The sequence below is a fragment of the Triturus cristatus genome, chromosome 11 (assembly GCF_964204655.1).
Source record: "Triturus cristatus chromosome 11, aTriCri1.1, whole genome shotgun sequence".
NCBI lineage: Eukaryota > Metazoa > Chordata > Amphibia > Caudata > Salamandridae > Triturus > Triturus cristatus.
In genome coordinates this window covers 429,226,942-429,250,613 of record NC_140594.1, presented here as the reverse complement: position 1 = coordinate 429,250,613, position 23,672 = coordinate 429,226,942, and the positions used below count along the sequence as shown (strand labels likewise).

General features: G+C 46.0%; 1 protein-coding gene across 2 annotated transcripts in view; it reads left to right on the top strand.

Moving 5' to 3' along the window:
* The window catches only part of GMCL1 (germ cell-less 1, spermatogenesis associated), a 615,261-nt gene that overhangs the window by 441,657 nt on the left and 149,932 nt on the right, over nucleotides 1-23,672 (top strand). For both annotated transcript variants that reach the window (XM_085636262.1, XM_085636261.1), the window contains exon 12: nucleotides 793-938. In XM_085636262.1, coding sequence (XP_085492388.1) covers nucleotides 793-938 — 146 coding nt within the window. The remainder of the gene's footprint in view (nucleotides 1-792; nucleotides 939-23,672) is intronic.

The window sequence follows — 23,672 nt, the reverse complement described above, 5'->3', positions numbered from 1 at the left end:
ACAAGAGCTGACGTCAGCGCGTGAGGGCGGCGTCTAAGTATTCCGACAACGTCATCCCGGCGATCACGATGACGGACGCGGAGTCGCAGACGACGCCTAGCGACGCGCAAGGGTATTGCTGACGAAAAATCTTTCCGGATCCAGCCTGACGCCTGGGGATATTCTAAGGTGAGGAATCTAACTAACTAATGTTTCTTACAGATATATCGTTACCGAAGGTAAGTAACTTGTTCTTTAATGCTCATCATAAATATATATATTGATTTTATTCTGCCACGGTTTGTGGCACAACCCCTAACACTAGAGACTGTAGACAAAGGCCATTGGCATGCAAGAAGAATGGAAATAAAGGCCATTCTCTATAAAACTATGCCACGGGCCATGGTGGATAGCGCCGCAAACAGTATGATGTGTTGGGATGCGGAAGCAAACATTCCTCTGATATTTGATCAATGGGTTTCACGTAACAACAAACTAAATAATAGCCAATCGGGTCCGAGATTGTGGAAAGGTGAACAGAGTGGGTTATTATTGGTCCATGACCAGTGGCTGGTGGATGTTGTCCTAAGACAACGAGTTTCGTCTTTCATGAATTGAAGTAAGTATTGTTGCTTCTTCTTTAAGAGAGAATGACTCATTTGCAAGCAGCAACATTGCTGCATGCCTTTAAAATCAAAATACAACTTCTAGTAGATTTGTTCTGCTCATTTTGAGTAACTAAAATGATTATTAATGATTTAGGATGCTAAAAAACGTCTTCCCTTTCTAATACTTCGTGCATGTGTTTTTTAGTACTGCTGGCGATGGACGGGGTTCAATTTTGGATTTGATCTTCTTATCACATACACCAACCGTTACATCATCTTCAAGCGCAATACATTGAACCAGCCTTGCTGTGGTTGTGTGAGTCTGCAGTCACGGAGAAACATTGCCTTCAGGTGAGTTTAGTTCCTCAGAATTAGATTTGCATTAACTTTACCATTTGAATCCTATCTGAACATATATTTTGCCCCTCACTACTTTTGAAAAAACAATTGCTTCTCACATAGCCCTGCAGGTACTTTTTTTTTAGAATTGTGTAAATGAGATCTGCTGCACAAGCAGCCCCTAATGTATGTGCAACACCTGATGTTTTTTGGGTTGTGGTATTCATCTCTGTGCTTGTTATTTTTTCTTTCCTGAATCTTGAAGTATGTTATGCATTGTTCTGTGGTCCACCTTTTATAACTAATTGGCAAAATGCAAATGCCAAATACACAAATTGCCAGAGTGATTCAGATAACAGCCAGATAGATGCAAAGCATTTTGAAACAATTTACAGCTTGATTTAGGCATCTATCTTGTTGGATGTGCTATCTGTCAACGTGGAGAAAATATAATCTTTGTCACAGTGGTGGTAAAATGTCCATCGCCCTTAAGCTTGTTGCCACGTTGGTGGCTGGTTTTCCGAAAGTGACTCCCTTCACTATAGAAGGAGATGTTTACGGATTCATCACTTCTCCCATATTTAGGTGCCAAGAAAGAACCCCCAAAGAGGGGGCACGTTGTGAGTAGCCATATTTTAAGCACCCCTGTCAATTAGAAATCAACCCTAGATTAAGTTAAGCAAAAATTTAAGGTAGCCATTTTATTATTTCTATTTAAAGAGAAAGCTTGAATTAAAGATGACAGGCTGCTCCTGAGTGCCTTAATGCATTGCTGTGTTAGTTAATATTGGTTTTATTTTCTGCTCAATGTTTTCGCTTTAAAAAATGTCGATTTTAAAAGTGTCTGGAATGTTTTCTTTTTTTTCTGCCATCTTCCCCTGTTATACTTTTAGTTAATATGCCGGCTCTTGTTTGTTTAAAAAATAGTAAGTCTGTTTGAGTGTGACATTTGTCATAAGTTGTATATCTGATAGAGACTTCTAGCTGCAGATTCCTTCCATATTCTCCAAGCATCAGACTGGATCTGTAAACTTTTGATAAGCAGTACCCCTGCGCGCCGATAGATGGTATCGTTTGGCTACGCATGATGTTTCCGCACTGGAAATGATGTGTGCATATCTAGGCGCCACCCCAGCACGCTGATGTCAGATTTTTAATTTCTACGCCACTCAGCACAGATCTGGAGAGAGCTATCCCCCAGTCACTTTTTGTCTGACATTTTTTCAACCTTTTGCTGGATATTTTTTCGAGACTTTATCTCTTTGTGTGAGGATGTCCACCAAAAAGGCAGGCTTCAAACCATGAAGTACTTGTCACCGCCAGATGTCGGTGACGGACCTGCATTTAGTTTGCCTTAGGTGTTTAGTGCTCGATCACAATGCTAAGACGCGCGGGGATTGCAGCGCCATGCATTCAGTGGCACTGAGGGAGTGGTCCATTAAGCTCCCTTACTTTGACCGACCCCGTGACATTCCAGATCTCCGTCTCAAGGAAGGTCCCGAGATCGTTCGTGACAATTGAAATTCGCTCCAAGTTGTCAGGAAACTCAAGCAAGCCCCACAGAAAAAGCGGCCATGCACCCTATCTATGGGCAGCTCGACCCTTCTGGAGTGCCATCGGGGCCCACTGATCTGGTCACGTCCCCTACTGATTGTTCACTGACAGCCTTGCCCTTGACTCCGGTCAGCTCCCAGGGATCCAGTGACGGATCCAAGCAACGCTGGTCAAGCGACCTCGACCTTCCTCAGCGCCCACTCAAGTGCCGACACCACCAGCGCCCAGTGGTTGCACCACCCCATCATCATTCCCAACTCGATGACACGGAGGCGACTGGGGACAGACTCCCAATGTCGGGCCAGTGCCTTATGATAGGCCTGGATTGGGTGATGATAGGGAGGCATCTGCAGACCCTTATGGTTACTAGCCCTTAGAAGATCCTGAGGACACCTGGTATGAGGATCTGGAGAATGCCAGTGGCCTGGATACCTCCCCAGACATTGGCCTGGTCTTTCCTCCTACTGTGGGTACGGAGGAAGGTAACTTGTTCACTATGGTGGTGAGTAGGGCAGCTGAGGTGGACCGTGCTCTCAGTGGCAGTCAAGACGAATGTCTTGAGGGAGGTGCATCAACTGGGAGTTACCCTGTCCAAACCGCTCTTCCCTTCAATGAAGCCCTCACTAACGTACTGATCGGGGCCTGGTCTAACTGCTGCACAGAAGCTCCTGGGCACAGGACTAGTACCCACCTCCATCTCCCCACCCCAGGGGACCCCAGTTTCCGCACCCAGCACCCCGTCCTGGAGACCTTGGTGGCCCTGGCATCCACCTCCAAAATCAACCCTGACGTGTTGTCTGCCAATTCACTGCATAGGGAATCCAAGAAGCTGGATACTTTTGGGAAGAGGATGCCCGCCTGTGGTCAGTGAACACCGCATTCCTCTTGGGCTGATACCCCTATACGATCTAGGACTCAATTGTGCAAGTGTTGTCTGGTTTTGGAGGAGGTCCGAGCCATAGTCTCTCAAGCAATTGCTAGGAGAAGAGGTGCAGCCAAGTTCGCTATACGATGTGGGCTGGACATGACTGACTCTCTGGGCAGAGTGATTTCTTCGTCTGTGGCCCTTTGGCGCCATGCCTGGTTGAGAAACACTGGCTCGCTCATGGACAGGCCTTTTGATGTCTCTCTTCTGTTTGGAGAGCAGGCTGACTCAATGCTGGAGAGCTTTAAGGACAGCAAGGCCCTTATGTGGCCACGGTAGGGGCTTTCAACCGCGTCTCTACTTTCCCAGCCACCACAGCCAGCAAGTTTCCCAATATTTCCGTGGCCGAGAATGCAGTTCCTACAGACCACGAGAGACAGGTAGCAAGAAGTCAGGCCAGTCCACCCCCACCCTCAACAGTCCAAGTCTTCAAACCCCTTTAACTTGCCTTCTGATCAATTTGGGCATCCAGTGTGGGGCAGTATGCGCCCTCAGGATGACCACTAGAGGCCCGTGACATCAGACTGTTTGCTTTTACAGCTTGTCCAAAGGGGTTACGCCCTCCCCTTTGTGACCACCCCTGTACCCATGCCACCCACTTACAATAGGCTGATGAAGAACAACCTCTCCTTGCTCAGTAAGTAAGTGCTGGCTCTCTTGACCAATGGATCCATATAGAGGGTGCTGACAACAGAAGTAGATCATGGTTGCTATTTCTACTACTTTCGGGTGCTCAATAAGGATGGAGGCCATAGTCCTATCCTAGACCTTCACCTTCTCAAATTCGTCTTGAAAAAGGAGAAATTCGAAATGCTCACGCAAGTCCTGTTTGCCCAGGAGACAGGACAGTGGCATTGGACTTGCAGGATACATATTTACACATCTCCGTCCTGCCTGGCCACAGACTTTACCTGCAGTTCACAGTGGGCCAAGAACACTTTCAGTTTGCTGTGCTCCTCTTTGCCCTAACCAGCACCGTGTTCCAGAAAGTGATGGCGGTGGTTGCAGGTCATATGCGGAGGTCAGGGGTTCCAGTCTTTCCCTACCTCAAAGATTGGCTGTTGCCCCAGGCAGTCGTCTCCCACCTCCAGATTACAGCAAACCTCCACTTGCTGGGGTTTACTTTCAACATACTAAAGTGACTCCTGGCTCCCTTTCAGATGCTCCCCTTCATTGGAACTATTCTAAATACAGCGTAGCTTTTGGCCTGTCCTCCCAAGCAGCGAGTCCATCATATTCAGGCTATGATACCGATGTTTCAGCCTCTATCCTGGAATTTGGTTTGACTGACTCTGAGGCTGTCTGGCCTCATGGCCTCCTGCATCTTGCTTGTTACTCATGCCCATTGTCATATGCAGGGTCTGCAGTGGACCTGAAGGCCCAGTGGGTGCAGCATCAGGTTCGACATGGTCCAGATCTCAGAGGGAACTGCGAAAGATCTGCAGTGGTGGCTGACAAAATATGATTCGGTCAATGGCTGACCCCTCTCCCTTCCCCAACTGAAGCTAACTGTAATGTCAAATGCATCACTCCTGAGCTGAGGCAGCCACCTGGGAGAGGTGGTGATCTGAGGACTCTGGTCTCCAGTGGAATCTCGGCTTCACATCCACCTGTTGGAGTTTCGGGTGATCCATTTGGCCTTGAAAGCCTTTCTTCCTTCAATCAAGGGAAAGCTGGTACAAGTGTTAACAGACAACACCACTGCCATGTGGTATTTCAACAAAGAGGGCGGGTTGGGGTCGCGGACTCTTTGTCAAGAAGCATTGAATCTCTGAACATTGCTGGAACACAAGGGCGTATCCCTAGTGGTTCAACACCTGGTACACTCTCTAAACAGGGCAGACAAACTCAGCCATCGATGGCTAACAGATCACAATGCATGACATTGTTTTGCATTCTGTCCATCAACTGTTCTTTTTGCATTTGTCACCCGAGTGGGATGGGTATGCCCAGACGTGGGCCCTGTGCTCCCCATGCCACTGGAGTTGAGCTTTCCGGGCTGATGAGGGGTGAAACCCCAAAACCTGTCCCAGGATGCTTGTTTACAGTCCAGAGAGAACCTGGCCTGGCAGTTCGGGCTGGACTGTTCCTATTGGGTGCAGGGTCAAGACTGATTTGTATATGGCTGGTTTCAAGCTGGAATGGCATGGGAAGCAAAAAATCAATGGATTTAGGCCCAGATCTCTGTACTGAGGTGAATGTGTGACATTGTTCTTCTTTCTGTCCATCAACTGTTCTTTTTTGCATTTAGCAGATCACAAATGGCATCTCCATCCGGAGGTGGCGCAAGGCCTCTTTCAAGAGTGGGGAGAGCCTTGGTTGGATCTGGTCGCCACTGCTGAGAGCGCGCAATGTCAGGAGTATTTTGAGCTGATGTTTTCAAGACCATCCTCACTCTGAGGTGGTTTTCATCTTGAGTGGATCTCTGGCCTCAGGTACATTTTTCCGCCAATACCACTCCTGCCCAGTGCTCTCAAGAAGATCAGGAATGACCGGGGCCAAATCATTCTTGTGGCTCTGGATTGAGCACGGAGTGTCTGGCATCCTGAGCTGTTGAGCATGAGCATCGTTCCCCCGATCAGGTGCCTTTTCGGGAGGATCTTCTGTTGCAGCAAATGGGCAGGGTTGTGCACCCAAACTTATCCACTCTCCACCTTCATGCTTGGTCATTGAGCTGCAACAGTTGAAGGTGTTTGATCTCCTTCCTGAAGTATGTGTTGTCCTTCTGGCAGCCAGATGTCTACCAAAACCATCCACGCCTGCCGCTGGGACAAGTTTGTGGCGTGTTATACATCTAAATAAGTTGATTCTCTGTATCCACCCTTATCTGATATCATCTTTTTCATTTTATCCCTGGCCAACAAGGCTTTGCTCTGGACACAGTGAAAGGATATCTGTGGCTATTTACACTTTTCTATGGCTGCCCGATCAACCTTCCCTGTTTAAGTCACCTGTTGTGATTAGATTCCTTTAAAGGTTTGAAGCATGTTTCTTCCCAAGCCCTTCATTATGCCTCAGTGGGACTTGAGTTTAGTTCTTACTTGAATATTCTTCGCCTTCATGTATGGAGATTGAGTGGTGACAGTTGATAACTTTCGACCTTCCGTCCAAAGTCTACAATGTTAATTTGGCGCCACGTGTTCCTCAACTAAGACGGTATACACCTGCTGTTGGAGCAAGTTTGTGGCATGGTTACAGACCAACTCGTTGATCCTCTTTCTGCACCCCTTCCCCAACTACTCCTGATTATTCATTCCTTGGCCCACCAGGAGTCTGCTTTGGGCATGTTGAAAGGTTCTCTTTCTGCCATCTCAGCATTTCTGCAGTTGCCAAACCATCCGTTCCTTTTTGAATCTCTTTGGTACATAATTTCTTGAATGGTCTTCCACATATGTTTCCACCAGCACCTTTTAATATGCCCCAGTGGGACTTGAATTTGTTTCTCGCGTTTCTGATGCGCGCTCCCTTTGAGCCACTCTACAACTGTCTACTCAGACTACTAACCATCAAAACGGCCTTTCTAGTGGCAGTATCTGCTTGGAGGTGTCAGAGTTACAGGCCCTGTCTGCAAATCCCCCGTACCTTACCATCTGTCCAGAAAAGCTGGTCCTTCAGACTTGAGCATTCTTTTTACCAAAGGTGGTAACTCCTTTCCACATAGGCCAGTCTATCACTCTGCTTGCCTTCTACGCTCCACCTCCACCTTCTTTAGAGAAAGAAGAGGAGAGACTCCACCGGCTGGACCCAAAAACAACATTGTGGTTCTACCTTGACCGCACAAAAGAGTTACGGATGACGATGAAATCTTCCTGGTGTATGTTGTAGCCAAGAAAGGGATGGTGGTGCAGAAACAGGCAATCTTGCAATGGGTACTCTGGATCAAAATCTGCTACGTATTGGCCAAAAAGCAACCCCCTGCGGGCTCGCATGCTCACTCTTCCAGAGCCAAGGCTGCATTAGCTCATAAAGTTCCTGTCCTGGATATATGTCAGGCAAAAATGTGGGCTTCTTTGCATACGTTTGTGAACCACTACTACCTGGACAGTCAGGTCTGGCATGATTCTCACTTTGCCCATTTGGTCCTACAGGACTTTTTTTAGTCTAATCTGTATTGCAGCCCCACCTCCGGAGAGGTATTGCTTGTGTTTCTATTCTGAGGTAAGAAATCTGCAGCTAGAAGTCTCTATCAAATGAACAAGTTATTTCCCTTCGGTGCCGCCTTCTCTGGTAGAAACTTTATCTATCCGCAGATTCCTTACTGACCCACCCATCCTTCCCGCTCTGCGAACAGGTTATAGCGTAAAGGGTTCATCCCTTCTAAAGGCCCTTGCTTTGTACACCAGTGGTCAGTGTTCCTTGTGGCTCTACGCTTCTGGTGTGTAAAGACGTGAAAAGAAACTGACATCAGCATGCTGGGGTGGCGCATATATAGGCACCGCTCACGTCCTTTCCGATGCAGACGATGCCAACGACTCCACGCAGGCGCGCAGGGGTACTGCTTATCAAATGTTTCCAGATCCAGTCTGATGCCTTGGGAATATTCTAAGGTAAGGAGTCTGCGGCTAGATAGTCTCTACCAGAGAATGCAGTAAACAAAGGTAAGTAAGTTGTTCTATACACAGACTGAAGGATTGACTTGTGTCTTGTCTTTTGGTCCCTCCCCATTATAATGGTGACCAAGGGATGTGGACTAGTTCCATCTTAGACTTTGCGATGATTCCTCCTGACATCTACTGAGGTATCTTGGACCCAGTTACCATCATCTTGGCTACTCCCGTTCTCGATGTCGAAAGGCTTACTAGCGATTTGCAGTCAGCAAGGCATCTTTCACCACTGATGTCTCTTCCAGTTTCAAAGGTTTTGCCTTCTAGGTCCATGTCATGGGGAGTCTTGAGATCAAGAGCCTTGAAGGATTGTTTTACTGTTGAGACTGTGAGTGGACCCTTTTTGAAGTTGACAAGCCAAAGCTCCAAAATAAGCGTAAGGGTACACACAATACACTGCTGCAAATGCCAGTCCAGTAATTCCCCCCCCCCCTCCTCTTGTAGTCCCAAAACATGCATGCCATCAATGCGGGAAGCAATTCATACTTCAGGAAAAGCACAAAACTTTAAGCCTTTTAAATTAGAGAGATCTCCCTCTTGCAGAGTGGTACAGTACATCAGAGTGTTGTCATTACTTTGGCAGTGATAATGATCCCCTTTGGTGTCTTGGATATGGAGAAGTCATTTGATTATTAATTTATGTTAGGCACTCCATTTACTTCGTAGCTCATCAAGGCTGTTGCCTGACTATTCTGATTAACTGCACCTAGAGCTGTATTTGTCAAACAATTATACTGTATGTTGACAATGGTGGAGAGAGCTGTTGCAGAGTGAGGTGAGATGGAGGACTGTAATAGAGAAACTATTTTAATCTTTCCAAACAAAATTGCATTACCGTCCATTAGTGTCCTTTTTACAGTATGTTTCAGGCCTTTTGGTAATTTGTAACCACCATGAGTTGATGCTGTCCTTCACCTTATAGAAGCGCTAGTATGTCAAAGGAGTCTTTCATACCTATTTATAGCCACCGGACCATGGACAGATTGGAAAGGGTAGGTTCATTCCATAGCCCAAATGTCAATCGATCCACTACATGAAGATTCCTATAATGTCCTACAAGAATATATTTTTGATAATAGAGGAGGCACCTTATCAGTCATATGGCGGCATGCTTCATCATGTGTGCTTCCTCTCATTCGGGTAAGTGAATACCATCCGAATGGGCTCAACCAAATTCTAGGACATTTTTTGGGAGCTGGTAATAAATAATTTTTCTTGGCTGTCTTACTCGTGTGGTATAATGTGAAAGACGGGGAGTGTGTGAGAAGCCCATTAATCATTTCTCTCATTCTCCTTGTGTGTGAAAGTAGGTCTATTCCATTCCAAGAGAGTAGTATGGGCTGTATGTTTCAAAAACTTCCAATTCTAATAGGGACTTCTTTCCATAGAATCCCCAACTCTTGAATATTCATCCAGGAGTCAGACTAGATCCGGAAACTTTTCCATAGTACCTGTGCCCATCAATAGGTGACGCCGTGCGGCTCCGCACTGACACTGTTCCCCTTGGAAATGACATCCAGAGATTATATAGGTGCTCCTCCTGACCGCTGACGTTGGTGCCTTCCTTTCCGTGCCACCAGCCGCAGATCTGGAGCTATCTTGTCTTCTTGAGACCCTTAGCTCGATCAAAAAAAGAAATATTTTTCAGTATACATTGAACTTGGCACCTTCCAAAACTACAGGTTTTAAGCCCTGAAAGGACTGTCCCAAACAAATGTCTGTGACTGATCATCTTCAGATTTGCATGTGGTTCCTAGGGTTGATCCAACACTCTAAGGCCAGCAGTGACTGCTGTGCGTTGATGAACCCTAAAGCCAAGTTGAAAGTCCGGTCCCATCCTCTTTCGAGATACAGTAGTCGTAGTAGTCATTCAAGAAGTCGGTCTTCATCTCAATCGAAGTCCTTGAGTAAGTTGAAGAAGAAACGTAAGAATTCTAAATTGGACTTGACTGCTTCCGGTCACTCACACTCCCCAGCAAATGCATAGGCTCAGGGGTATATGGATGCCCCCAATGGTTGACGATAGGCAGCAATCCTGAAGGGATAGAGGGCCATATGTAGGTACAACGTGTTTTGCGATTCTCTAATTGCAATTTTTAGGGAATCGCAATTAGAGAATTGCAAAACGGAATGTAGGTAGGATTAGCAAGATATTTGCGAATCCCAAATTGAGATTCGCAAATAAGGATACCTTGCCATTCATTCCTATGGGCTAGAAGACCCATAGGAATGAATAGGAAGACATTCTCAATTTGCGATTCTCAATTAGAGAATCGCAAATTGAGAATGCAATTTCAAGGTTGCAAGGGTGTCAATAGGACACCCTTTTGCACCCCTGAAATAAACATGTGTGCACATGTGGCGCACATACATGCGCTAAGGGCATGTATGTGTGCCACATGGCACTTTGAATAATGCAAAAAAGTGCATTTTTCAAGGAAATCGCATATTACCACCAACCTGAGGTTGGTGGTAATATGCGATTCCTTAAGCCAAAATTGCACAACTTGGGTGCTTCCTACATTGCATTTAAGGAATCGCAATTTGGGATTCCTTAAATACATTAGCAAAATAAGGAATCGCAAATTTTGCGATACCTTATTTTGCATGTGGGTTTTTGTGTGCTACATAGCACACTGCCCAAATTGTGATCGCAAACGCCGAAATTCGACTTTTTAGTTACAGATGTGAGCAAATGAGAAGGAGAGGTGGGAGAGTGCATGGTAGAAGTATGAGAACAAGAGAGAAATTTTGTTGTGAAGTGCAATTGAAGGAGATGGATGTAATATGAGTACATAGATGTAGTTAAGAGGCAAAGAGGATGAAGGAGGAAAACTGGGAATGACAGAAGTGAGAGTTATAAAGGAAGAGGATAGCTGTGAAGGCGAGAGGGGCTTAAATGTGTTGGTGAGAGCAGAAGTGGTGAAAGAATAAGAAAATTAGTGATATGGGAGGAGCAGGTGATGGAGGAATGTCTTGCTTCGCCTTTCAGATTATACAGAGTTCCACAAATTCCTCTCCCACACAGTGGCTAAAACACGGCGAAACAGGAGACATAAAACACAACACCACCTAGAAAAGGGTTTCCCTTTACAAAATGCAAAGACTCTCTTTTTAGAATAAGGCTTGGGGTTTTATTTATGCAATGCTCTCTAACTGAAAGGCTTTCCCAGATGTCAAATGAACCACATTCAAATGTATATAGAGATATATATTTATATGCAAGCAATAATAACACACTTGGTGAATGCAACTGTTAAATGTATGGATAATAATATGAAATACAAGCAGCAAATAATATGAGATAAAACTCATGGAAATAATACTGGGAGTCCTGCAGAAAGATATATACACTAAATACATCAAATGATTACTTTGGATGTGCACTCTGAGTCACTCACACAGCACAAAGAGAACACCTCAAATGACCGCAGCCACTGGAACCACGCATCACAATGGCACTAGTCAGAAACAAATCACCTCATCTGATCGTTCACTCGACATCCTTGCCAACTCAAGCTGGAGGAGCCCATAACAGTAAGGCAATGGACTCTCGATCAGGACTCCAATTCAGATTGTTGTGGCAGTACGTCTACTCCACAACTGAATTCCCAAGCTGGCTGTCAACAACCCTCAGCTTTATAGTCTCAAAAAACACTAAAAGGTTCCAGAGTCTTCCCCTCTGCACCAAGGAAACTTACTGGAACTGACCAGTTTCCAGGCAAACATTCCACGGTCAAGAAGGAGTTCCCACGTTCCCTCTACATTCTCACATGTTCCAGCCTTTATCTTGACGAAGCTTCCGAAAGCCTTCCAGGGTACATTAAACAATCTCTCACAAAACAAACCTTGAACGTAATTAACCCAAGCAACTTGCAAACACTCTGTGGGCCCGTCTGTGCGTGCAGAAAAGCTCAAGCAAGGCATTGTCACAATTCAGGATGACACGAGGCCATGTCAAAGCCAATAGTAAGAACTTAATAATACTTGCCAATGTACAACACAATGCACGTTTGTGCACCACTTCCTATAGCATCACATACTTGATCTCTCAATGTACAACACAGTGCACATTTGTGCACCACTGCTTATAGCATCATATACTTCATCTCTCAATGTACAACAAAGTGCACATTTGTGTGCCACTACTCATAACACTGCACTTCGAGACCAAAAAGCACATTCCACACCTCTCTCTCTCTCACTCTCTCTCTCTCTCTCATGCTTTCAAATGCACATCCCACACGTTCTGTTCTTGGCAAGGATGTTCTACTCTATAACAGCTCCCACTGTAAGACTGCAAGATTACAAGAAAGAAACCTTTAAGAGAAACAAGGCATATGCAAGACGTCATACGTTCAGGCTAGGGTAAAGTAAACACCAAAGTCAATTAAAATGTTGGTAGTCAAAGGTCATCAGGTGGTGTCAGACCATAAGAGTGCCTCTAGCAGAAAGAGAGCAAGAGATGCAGACCTAAAGAGGAGGAGTAGACTTGTGGAAAGTAACTGTGACAGATAGAAAGGACCGTTCTCAAGGTGTACTGCTGCACTGCAAATGTACCTGTCATCAACAAATGCAGTAGTTTGTGCTTACTGTCACCTTTGATATGCTTACAGCTCTATGCCTGTGCCCTGAGATCTTTAGGTATCACCTCGTATTCTTACTTTTCAAGTACTTGCAAGCATGTGCTTCACTATTTAGCCTGGTTTCCTCATCAGTATGGTATACTAAACATAGTTTAACTTTAGAAGGCACCCCTTTACCTCTCCAAAGAGACATGCTTTTTGAAAGTTTACATGTAAATGAAAGCATAAGTTTATATAGTAGTTGTTTGTATCACTTTGTAGCTTTTTGGGGGTTTGCCTGCAAGCTATTCATATGTGTTTCTCTGCACCAGTTTTTATCCTGTTGTGCACCAAGTGTCAAACCCGAGAGTTTGAGTAGACTCCTTGCCACCGGCAGGTGGCGCAGTTCGTCTTTACGTTGAGTCAGCAATGCCAGAAGTGACCTCCATGGTGCCTGATAGAAATGAGGGTCTCCAGTTGGCAGAGGTAGATACCTTTGTCCAAATATGGACCCTTGCTTCTAGTCCGGGTAAGGGGAATGCACACTTTAGATAAACCCTGCTCATCCCTTGGGTAGCTTCTCACGAGCAGACAGACTTATCCCAAAGGCAATGTGTAAAGTATTTGTACTCAAAACACACAGTAATACAGTGATAACACAACAAATGGATACCACACCAGTTTAGAAAAATAAAGTATCTTTATCTAAACTCAACAAGACCAAAACGACAAAAATCCAACATACATGTAATAGTAATATGACTTTAAAAAGGTTTCAAACAACTTGACCTATAGAAAACTATGGATGCATGATTTCTCTCAAAAGACCTGTAGTTGCGACAAAGTCCACAAGGCCAAACAGTCGCAGAGATGGGGAGCGGCGAAAAACAGAGATGCGTCAGTTCCTGAGACCATGGGGAGGCGATGCGACAGTTCTGCTGCACTGCAGGAGAAGTGATGCGTCGAATCCGGTCTGTAGGGGGAAGTGATGCATGGAAATCCGTGCTGCATCGGCGATCGATGCGGCAGCAGCGCTGCGTTGGTTTCGTCAGCCGCGATCCCTTGATGCGTCTGTTTTTGCAGCGGCGGAAGGCACTGGGTCTGTTTGGGCAGCGGCGCTGCGGTGCGTGGAAATTCTTTTCGTACATCGGTGCTGCAGCAGAAAAACAGCTGCAAAAATAGCAATGCGTCGATTTTCTTGTATTTGCATTGCTTTTCCAGCTCTCAACAGCAGGAACAACCTGCAGAGGCTCCACACAGTCACAGGAACCTCTTGACAGGTCAGAACTCCCAGCAGGGAAGTTCAGGGGAGCTGGGGGTGAAGTCTTTGTGTCCCTGAAACTTCAGAGCAGGAGGCAAGCTCTACTAAAGCCCTTGGAGATCTTCCTCAAGCAGGGGGACACAGCACACAGCAAAGTCCTTGTCCTTTCCTTGGCTAAAACAGCTACTGCATGCCAACCCCCAGACAGCAAAGGGGCAGTACTCCTCCTCCAGTTTCTCCAGCTCTTCTCCTTGGCAAAGGTTCCTCTTGATTCCAGAAGTAGTCTAAATATCTGGGGTTTTTGGTCTAATACTTATACCCCAAAATGTCTTTGTTCTCTTTGTGTGAGGGTCTCTGAACCTAGTCCAAACCAGCTCTGTCCTCACTGGTGCAGTATGACCACATGGGGTGGAGACAGCATTGTTCAAGGGAGACGGGCCTTATTCAAGTGCAAGGAAATCTCTTCCCACTACTCTAAATTAATCCAAGGTCTATTCAGATCAGCTTTGAGTCATCTAGAAAGGGCCAAGCACACCTCAACACCCCCCCCCCCCCCCCCATTGGCTGTCTACACTGAATGCACATCCCCAGCCCCTCTCACTTCAAAACCAGACAGTCAATACGCAAACAGGCAGAGGGCACACAGAATGGTTAAACAAGAAAATGCCTACTTTCTAACAGTGACATTTTCAAACACACAATTTAATAACCATCATTACTAAAAGATGCGTTATTAACTTCTGAGTTCAGAGAGTCTAAACTTTATTTCTTTATCTTGTCCCAATGGAAAGTTATACTTGTAAGATGTTACAAAGCATTTCCCATTCTATCCTATGGTGCAAGATAGCCTTTCATTAGAGAAAAACGAAATTGGCAGTATTTCACTATCAGGACATGTCACACACAAAAGTACATGTCCTACCTTTCTCATACACAGCATCCTGCCCAGAGGGGGGGTACCTCGGGCCTACCATAGAGGTGCCTTACATGTAAGAAAAGGGAAGGTTAGGGCCTGGCAAGTGGGTGCACTTGCCAAGTCGACATGGCTGTTAATAACTGCGCACAGACACTGCAGTGGTAGGTCTGAGTTACCTTTTCAGAGCTACTCATGTGGGTGGCACAATCAGTGCTGCAGGCCCACTAGTAGGATTTGATTCACAGGCCCTGGCACACTTCAGTGCACTTTTACTAGGGACTTACCAGTAAATCAAATATGCCAATCAGGGAGAACCAATTGTAACAACAATTTACACTGGGAGTACATGCACTTTGACACTGATCAGCAGTGGCAAAGTGCCCAAAGCACCTAAGCCAGCAATAATGAAATCCAGCACAGCATCAAAAATACAGGCGGTAGAGGCAAAAAGTCAGGGGAAACCACGCCAAAGATGCCAAGTCTAACAGTGCCTATTTATGTGCCACCCCAGCATGCTGCCTATATAGGCTCCGCCCAAGCATGCTGATTTCAGTCCTTTCTTTTCCACTCCATCAGCGCAGATCCTTACGAGCTCCCCTCAGACGTTATTTGACTGAGTTTTTTGTTTGTTTGTGGATTTCGACCAGTGTGCCTTTTTTCCAGTGTTTTTGGAGTAGGTTCCCAAGAAACCAACCGATTTGTAACCTTGTAATGCCTGTCACAGACAAATGTTTGTGACAGACCTCCACTTGGTGTGTCTGTGGTGCCTGCATTGGGAACTCTACTCTAAGGCCTGGCTGATTGCAGAACTATGAAACCGAAGGCCATTGCATCGGGCCATGAAACTTCCACAAGAAGAAGTCAAAGAAATGAAAGTGCTTTTCATCCTTTCCGTGCTGGTCCCCCTCATTGTACGAGGCACAGGAATGACTCCACAAGTCCAGGAATGTATGTTGTTAAAACGCATGCGATACATCGCATGCCATTACAACGCAGTTGTTACAACAACGCGTTGTTACATCGCATACCAGTACATCGCAAGTCGTTACAACGACTTGCTGGAGGGGGCGCGCTGGACTTAGGAATAGTATAATTTACTATTCTCTTCCAGGGGATCCTCATCAATAGTCATAAGCACTAGAATATTCCCGCCCATGCGCGGGACCCCGGAAACATAATCATATATGTGATAAACATATATGCATCTCCACATATATATACATATATATATATATATAAATAATAAAAACGCAAATGCAGCCTTTCATAACCAGAGCTGAATAATGCTGTAAGGACTCCCCTTTATATTATAATTAATATATCTAATATAAACAATATGTCATAAAAACAGGGAAGAAACAACAGCAAAGCATGTTTGATAACGGTTTTAATGCTTAGCATTTAGCCCAAAACCTCAGATAGGACTGAAAGCATTGACAGCGCACAGGCTGCATTGCAGAAAACTACAGCCTAGAGAGGCTAGAAAGCTAACTCATAGCAACATAGAAAAAACTGGCACCGTGCCTTTAAGGCAGCCATGACCCCTAGCTTCCCATCATGCCTCAGGGGTGACAGTTGGGTCAGTTGTTCTTTCCGGCTCCTTCAGTCAGGACCCTGGTTACACAGCTCCACTCTTTTCTGTTTTTATTCAGAAATAATCTAACATTTTTCAGGAAAATTTATCTTACTTCGACGTTTTACATCTAGTCAAGTAAGGTGTTTACTTTTTCTGACTAATTTTGGCATTTTTTTCCCACTCAAAATGCCATCCCTTTTTGATCCCTGCCCTTCTTGTGGAAAAAACAAGGCCAGGTCAGACTCTCACTCAGTCTGTATTCTCTGCCTGCCTAAAGATCATGTTTCCAAGACTTGTCCTCATTGCCAGTCTCTCTCAAAAAGAACTTTGAAAGACACGGAGCTTATACGTCTGTATGGGCTGGCAGAAAAGGCTTCCAGAGGCAGGTCTCGGGTGAGAAAGGGCTCTAAGAGGCCCAGATCCACTTCTAGGAGTAGGAATCCATCAGCTTCGGGCTCGGCGCTGAGAACACAACCACCGGAGGGACATGTATCCAAAAAACGCCCTTCGACGGCGGGCTCGCCGTTGAGAGAACACAGGCATGCAGGTACGTCCCTACATTCGACGTCGAGGATTCGTGAGCCTCCGCCATCGTCAACCCGGCGACGATCGGCATCGAGGATCAGCAGACCTGCGTCGGTTCGGCGTTGATGGCTGGTAATCCTCCGTCGTTGTCATTCCAACGACGATCGACGTCGAGACGAGAGAGTCCTCCGCCATCGCCAACCAAGCGACGATCGGCGTCGAGGACCAGAAGCCCTCCGCCGACGTCAATCCAACGACGATCGGCGTCGAGAACCAGAAGCCCTCCGCCGCCGTCATCCTACCGACGATCGGCGTCGAGTGGAAGGAGTCCTTCGGCGTCGTCGATCCCACAAAGCTCGACGCCGAGACAAAGAAGTATCTTGACGTCGTCGATGTGACATTCGCCGTCGAGACATTCAACGTCGAAACAAGTGGAGTCAACGCCGAGATCGCTTCCAGAACCTGGTCGAAGTTAGACGGCTAGAAGACGATCTAGATCGACGTCGAGAAGGGCTCCGTCGGAGCGGGCTATATGCTCAACGTCGAGACCCACTTCAGTTATATCTGGAGAGGCTTCAGTGGTTTTGGTGACTCAGCGTCGAGACACTCATCCTCTCATTCCTCGAGACGTCCGTCGACGCATTCTCCATCTGCGTCCCCAGAACATCATTCGAGGAGGTCACGGCAAAGGTCCCCATCACATCAGAGGAGGGCCTCTCCTTCTGTTCACCTATCCCCAAGATGGCTTTTACCAGTCCATCACTGGAGTAAGGCTCCGGCGGGAGCATCAAGAAGGGAGGAAGACTATACTAGCCCTATCCACAGATCTCCTCTACAAAGATTGGTACAAGAGGTGGATAGATCGCCTTCACCAGTACGTCAGCACCGTGCAGAAAGATCTCGAACACAGGTCTGCTACGTCCCATCACCGAAGGAGGTCTCCTTCATGGTCATCTTCCTCCACCCACTCCTCTAAAAGGGACTATTCCCCTACTCTCTCGGACAGCCCTCAGTCGAGAGTGTCTCCAATAGATGACAATAACACATATCATGATGTGCTACAGACAGGGGCCCAGAAGCTGAACATCGAAATGTCCACTCCTCAGGTCGCAACAACAGTGATCTTTGAGACGCTGCACCAAAGATCTGCTTCTCGACCGTTACTACCTCTGGTTCCTGGGCTTCTGGAACCAGTGATGGACATTTTTCTAACCCCCTCCGCGAATAAGGCTACACCTGCCAGAATACAAAAGAAATACAAAGCTGCTGATACAGACCCGGTGTTTTTGAAAACGGATCCGCCTGCAGATTCAGTTATCGTCGCAGTGGCACGTAAAACGCACGCAGTCTCTGCTCATGCGTTGGTCCCCCCGGATAAAGAGAGTAAGTCCCAGGATTCATGGGGACGAAAGGTTTGTGGGTCTGCAGCGTCATCACTGAAAGTCTCCAGCGCAGCAGCCTTATTAGGTCGTTACGACCGAGCCTTATGGGACTCTTTGGATCGTTTCAAAGAGAAGCTACCAAAGGAGGATCAAAAGGACTTTGAGGAAGTCATTACAGAAGGATCCCTGGTAGCTAATCAAATGATTAGCACTGCAGCGGATTGTGCCACACTATCAGCACATTCGTATGCGCATGGTATTTGCGCAAGGAGGTCTGCCTGGTTAAGGCTTACAGCTCTCAAACCGGTTGCTCAACAGAGGATCCTTAACCTGCCTTTTCCTGGTTCTTCACTGTTTGGCACCCACACAGAGGAAGAGATGGCTCGAATGAAAGCCGAATTAGACACTTTGAAGGCGGTGGGGTTAGAAAAGAAAAAAGAATCCAGGCGGAGATACAGGCCCAACCAGCGCAAGGGATACCAACAGAGGGTGCAAACCCCTCAGTGGTCCCAAAGCAAAAACCAAGGAAGATCACAGTTGCAGAGTCGAAAGTTGAACAGAGGTAGAGGAGGTAATCAACAGCAGTCCTCTTCCACAGCTAGATCAGCAAGGAAGCAATGAGCCAGAGCTTCCTCTGCCGCCGTTGCCCACTACAGTGGTAGGAAGTGTTTCACATCATCTGAAAGAGTGGTACAACATAACAAAAGATCGTTGGGTGCTCAGTATACTGCGCAGTGGATACGCACTACGTTTCCGTGTGTCTCCAAACGACATTCCTCCAAAAAGATCTCGTCCTCACCAGCTAAAGTTGCTACGTCAAGAAGTGGTAACCCTTCTGCAAAAAAAGGCTATGGAGAAGGTTCCTCCCGCTCAGCGGGGAAGGGAGTGTACTCCAGGTACTTTTTGTACCAAAAAGAGATCAGGAGCACACATTCAGACCTATCCTGGACCTTCGAGCGCTGAACAAAACCATCTTGAAAGAGAAATTTCGCATGCTGGCGCTTCATCAAATATGTCCACATCTGCAGGCAGACGACTGGATGTGTTCAGTGGATCTCCAGGATGCATATTTCCACATTCCTACAATTCCCCGTCATCGCAAATATTTACGATTCGTTGTGGGCAACAATCGCTACCAGTTCAAGGTGTTGCCCTTCGGTCTAAAATCTGCCCCTCGAGTCTTTACCAAGTGCATGGCGGTGGTAGCGGCGGCTCTACACAGAAGAGGTCTGTTCGTATATCCGTACTTGGACGATTGGCTCCTGAAAGGTCCATCTTCTCAGCAAGTACAGAACAGCTTCCGAATGTGTTTTTCTCTACTCCGCAGGCTAGGTCTGCACGTGAATATGGAGAAATCGGTTCCCCGGCCTACTCGGGTGATCCATTATCTAGGCTCCACTCTGGATACAAGCCTAGGAAGAGCGTTTCCTTTGGAACAGAGACTTTCATCAATTCAACAGTAGTGCAAAGTTCTTCTCCAGACAAATAGTCCAACGGTCCGGCAAGTGGCGTCTCTGCTGGGATCGATGGCGTCTTGCATATTCCTCAGGCCCAACACCAGGCTCAGAATGAGTCCTTTACAGCAGGACCTGGAGGACAAGTGGGACCAAGCATCGGGTCACTGGGAAGACCGCATTGTACTTTCGCAAGCAGCAAAATCGTCTATTCTATGGTGGACTCGTCCACAGAACCTCTTAGTGGGAGTCCCCTTCCATCAACCTGTTCCGACCCATTCCCTGGTAACGGATGCATCTCTACAGGGATGGGGAGCACACATGGATTGCCTGCAGATGCAGGGGCGGTGGTCCGTCAAGGAACAATCCTACCACATAAACATGTTCGAACTGCGAGCAGTCCATCTAGCTCTGAAACTTTTCAGCCCTCGATCATGTCCAATTCAATCCTCATCCAAACAGACAACACGACCACCATGTATTACCTCAACAAACAGTGTGGTACGCGTTCTCGCCCTCTCTCCCTGGAAGCTCAAAAGATATGGCATTGGCTTCTAGCCCGAGGCCTCTCCGTCACAGCGGTGCACCTTCCAGGGGAACGAAACGTGCAAGCAGAAGCACTCAGTCGGCACTTCGAAGATCAGCCAGACTAGGTGCTAAACGACGAGGTAGTGGCAGAAGTTTTCCATAAGTGTGGGCAACCTTCCATAGATTTGTTTGCAGACTATCAAAACAAAAAATGCCACGCCTTCGCCTCCAGGTTCCACCGTCCAGGGACAAGGGGGAATGCTCTTTTGATGGATTGGTTCGGAATATTTGCATACGCCTTTCCTCCCCTGCCTCTGATTCCGAAGGTGGTATCCAAACTCATCTGGTACAACATGTCAATGATTCTGATAGCCCCGGACTGGCCTCGGCAGTGGTTGTACCCGGCCCTATTACAGCTGTCGGTGCACCCCCCAGGAGGCTTCCTTGCAGATCGGACCTACTGACCAAGATGGACGGGAAGATTCTACATCCCAACCTTCCCTCACTGAACTTGGCAGCATGGCACCTGAGGTCCTGCAATATGGACATTTGAATTTACCACAGGACTGTATGCATATACTAAAGGAAGCAAAGAGACCTTCCACAAGGGCGTCATACTCCTTTAAGTGGAAAAGGTTCTACTTGTGGTGCACTCGTAATCATTTTAATCCTACCACAGGTCAGGAGAAGGTTATTCTTCCTTACCTCCTGTACCTGGCTAAATCAGGGTTAAAATATTCATCGATCAGAGTTCATTTAGCGTCCATTACGGCCTACAGAAAGTCTCCAAACCAGCCTTCCTTTTTTCAACTACAGGTGGTCAAGGATTTCCTACAGGGGTTGAAGAAAGTGTATCCCCCTGTTCGGCCTCCTTCTCCTCCTTGGGAGTTGAATCTAGTCCTCTCTAGATTGATGGGTCCTCCTTTTGAGCCCATCCATAAAGCCAAGCTGCAGCATTTGACATGGAAGACCGCTTTATTAGTCGCGATTACATCGGCGCGCAGAGTAAGCGAAATCCAAGCGCTGTCTTCCAAAGAACAATATACTATCTTCCACCACAACAGAGTAGCATTAAGGACTCACTCTGCTTTTCTACCGAAAATTGTATCTGATTTTGATGTTAATCAGTCAATTTCCTTACTGTCCTTTTTCCCCAATCCCGCTACTCCTGCGGAAAGGTCACTCCACTCCTTAGACCTTAAGAGAGTGCTTAAGTTCTATCTGGAGGGAACGAAGGACATAAGAAAATCAGAGCAATTGTTTTTAAATTATGGTTCCATGAGGACAGGCTTTCCAGCTTCCAAAAGATCCATTTCGAGATGGATAGTGTCCTGTATAAAAGTGGCCTACCAGCTGGCAAATAAACCCCTTTTGTTGTCAACTAAAGTACACTCCAATAGGGGGAAAGCAGCTACAATAGCTTTCTTGCATGACGTTCCGATGGCAGAAATTTGCAAGGCAGCAACCTGGAGATCGGTGCATACTTTCACAAGGCATTATTGTCTTGAATCCGACTCCAGGGCGGATACTCAAGTAGGCCAGGCCTCCTTGAGAAATCTTTCAGATAAGAGAAATATCTGGGTTTTCAAGTTTAGTTGTCTGAGCTTGATTGTTAATTATTATTTTCCTTTGCCCGCAGTGGATGAGGTGAGGCTCGCTATTCTATTCTAGTGCTTATGACTATTGATGAGGATCCCCTGGAAGAGAAGGATTAGTTACTTACCTGTAATCCTAGTTCTCTTCCAGGGGTATCCTCATCAAAGTCATAAGCAACCCTCCTGCCTCCCCTGGCAAAGGAGCCTTGTTCTTAAGGAATTGTCAACTCTTTGTGTCATGGCTTTGTGTCACCGCAAAGAACAACTGACCTAACTGTCACCCCTGAGGCATGATGGGAAGCAAGGGTTCATGGCTGCCTTAAAGGCATGGTGCCAGTTTTTTCTATGTTGCTATGAGTTGGCTTTCTAGCTTTTCTAGGCTGTAGTTTTCTGCAATGCAGCCTATGAGCTGTCAATGCTTTCAGCCCTATCTGAGGTTTTGGGCTAAATGCTAAGCATTAAAACAGTTTTCAAACATGCTTTGCTGTTGTTTCTTCCCTGTTTTTATGATATATTGTTTATATTAGATATATTATTTATAATATAAAGGGGAGTCCTTACAGTATTTTTCAGCTCTGGTTATGAAAGGCTGCATTTGCTTTTTTATTATATATATATCTCTATATATCTCTCTCTATATATATATATATATATATATATATATATATATATATATATATATATATATATATATATATATATATATATATAGATATATATATAATAAAAAAGCAAATGCAGCCTTTCATATATATATATATATATATATATATATATATATATATATATATATATATATATATATATATATATATATATATATATTACCTTCTGGCGGTCGCCAGTAGGTAGTTATAGTTAGGACCACGTTTCCATAGGAAATCCGCAACATTCTATTTTGAATAACTTTGGCGCCGGTCGACGAATCCTCGCGAATTTTTCAAAATAGGTGGGGCGCTACGCTACGCTCCTACCCTGAAAGTCTCGGGGGGATTCGTCAAGTGGGGGCTGAGATAAAAGGGGGGTCCCAAAACGCGTTTTTCCCATGCATTTTTCCATAGGACCTTTAGACAGGGCTACAGCCCGAACGGCTGAACAGAATTACTAGAAATTTGGCAGAGAGGTAGTCCTCAGGTCAAGGAAGTGCCTTTTGTAGGTTTGGTGTAAATCTGTTCAGTAGATTCTGAGAAAATAGCCTTTAAATCAATATATATATCTGAGCCAGCTTACGGTACGCTTACCGTACGCGTACGGTGGCGTGCGCGAGCGCGATTCTGATTGGCTCTTAGATCTTAGTAAACATTCGAATCGGCCGAAACCAGGAAGCGGCGGCCGCCATTTTCTCTCTCGCACTGAGAGTGATGTTTAAAATATAAAGCACAAAAACATGTAAAGGGGCTGTTTAGACAGCTCCCACACACATAGCCATGTTGAGGGAGTCCCCAAAGATCCCCCAAGGCCAAAAACGGAATTTTTATTTTTTCGCTAATTTCGCCGATTACGCTTACCGTACGCATACGGTAAAAAATTATAAAAAAAAAAAAAATTATCCACACTCTCCCCACCCCGTGAGCAATTGGTGCCTGAAGGGCACCAATTGTGCATGGCTTATTACAGATGAGCTAAACTAAAATATTTAAAAAAAAAATAATAAAAAAAAAAATTATCCACACTCTCTCCACCCCGTGTGCAAATGGTGCCTGAAGGGCAACATTTGTGCATGGCTTATAACATATACGAAAAATTAAAATATTACCTTTCAAAACGAAGTGCATCATATGTCCTCTATGTGCGCACGGTGCGCGAAGCGCATCGTGCGTACATGGCCCATCCAGCGTAACGTGGGCACGCGGTGCGCGTA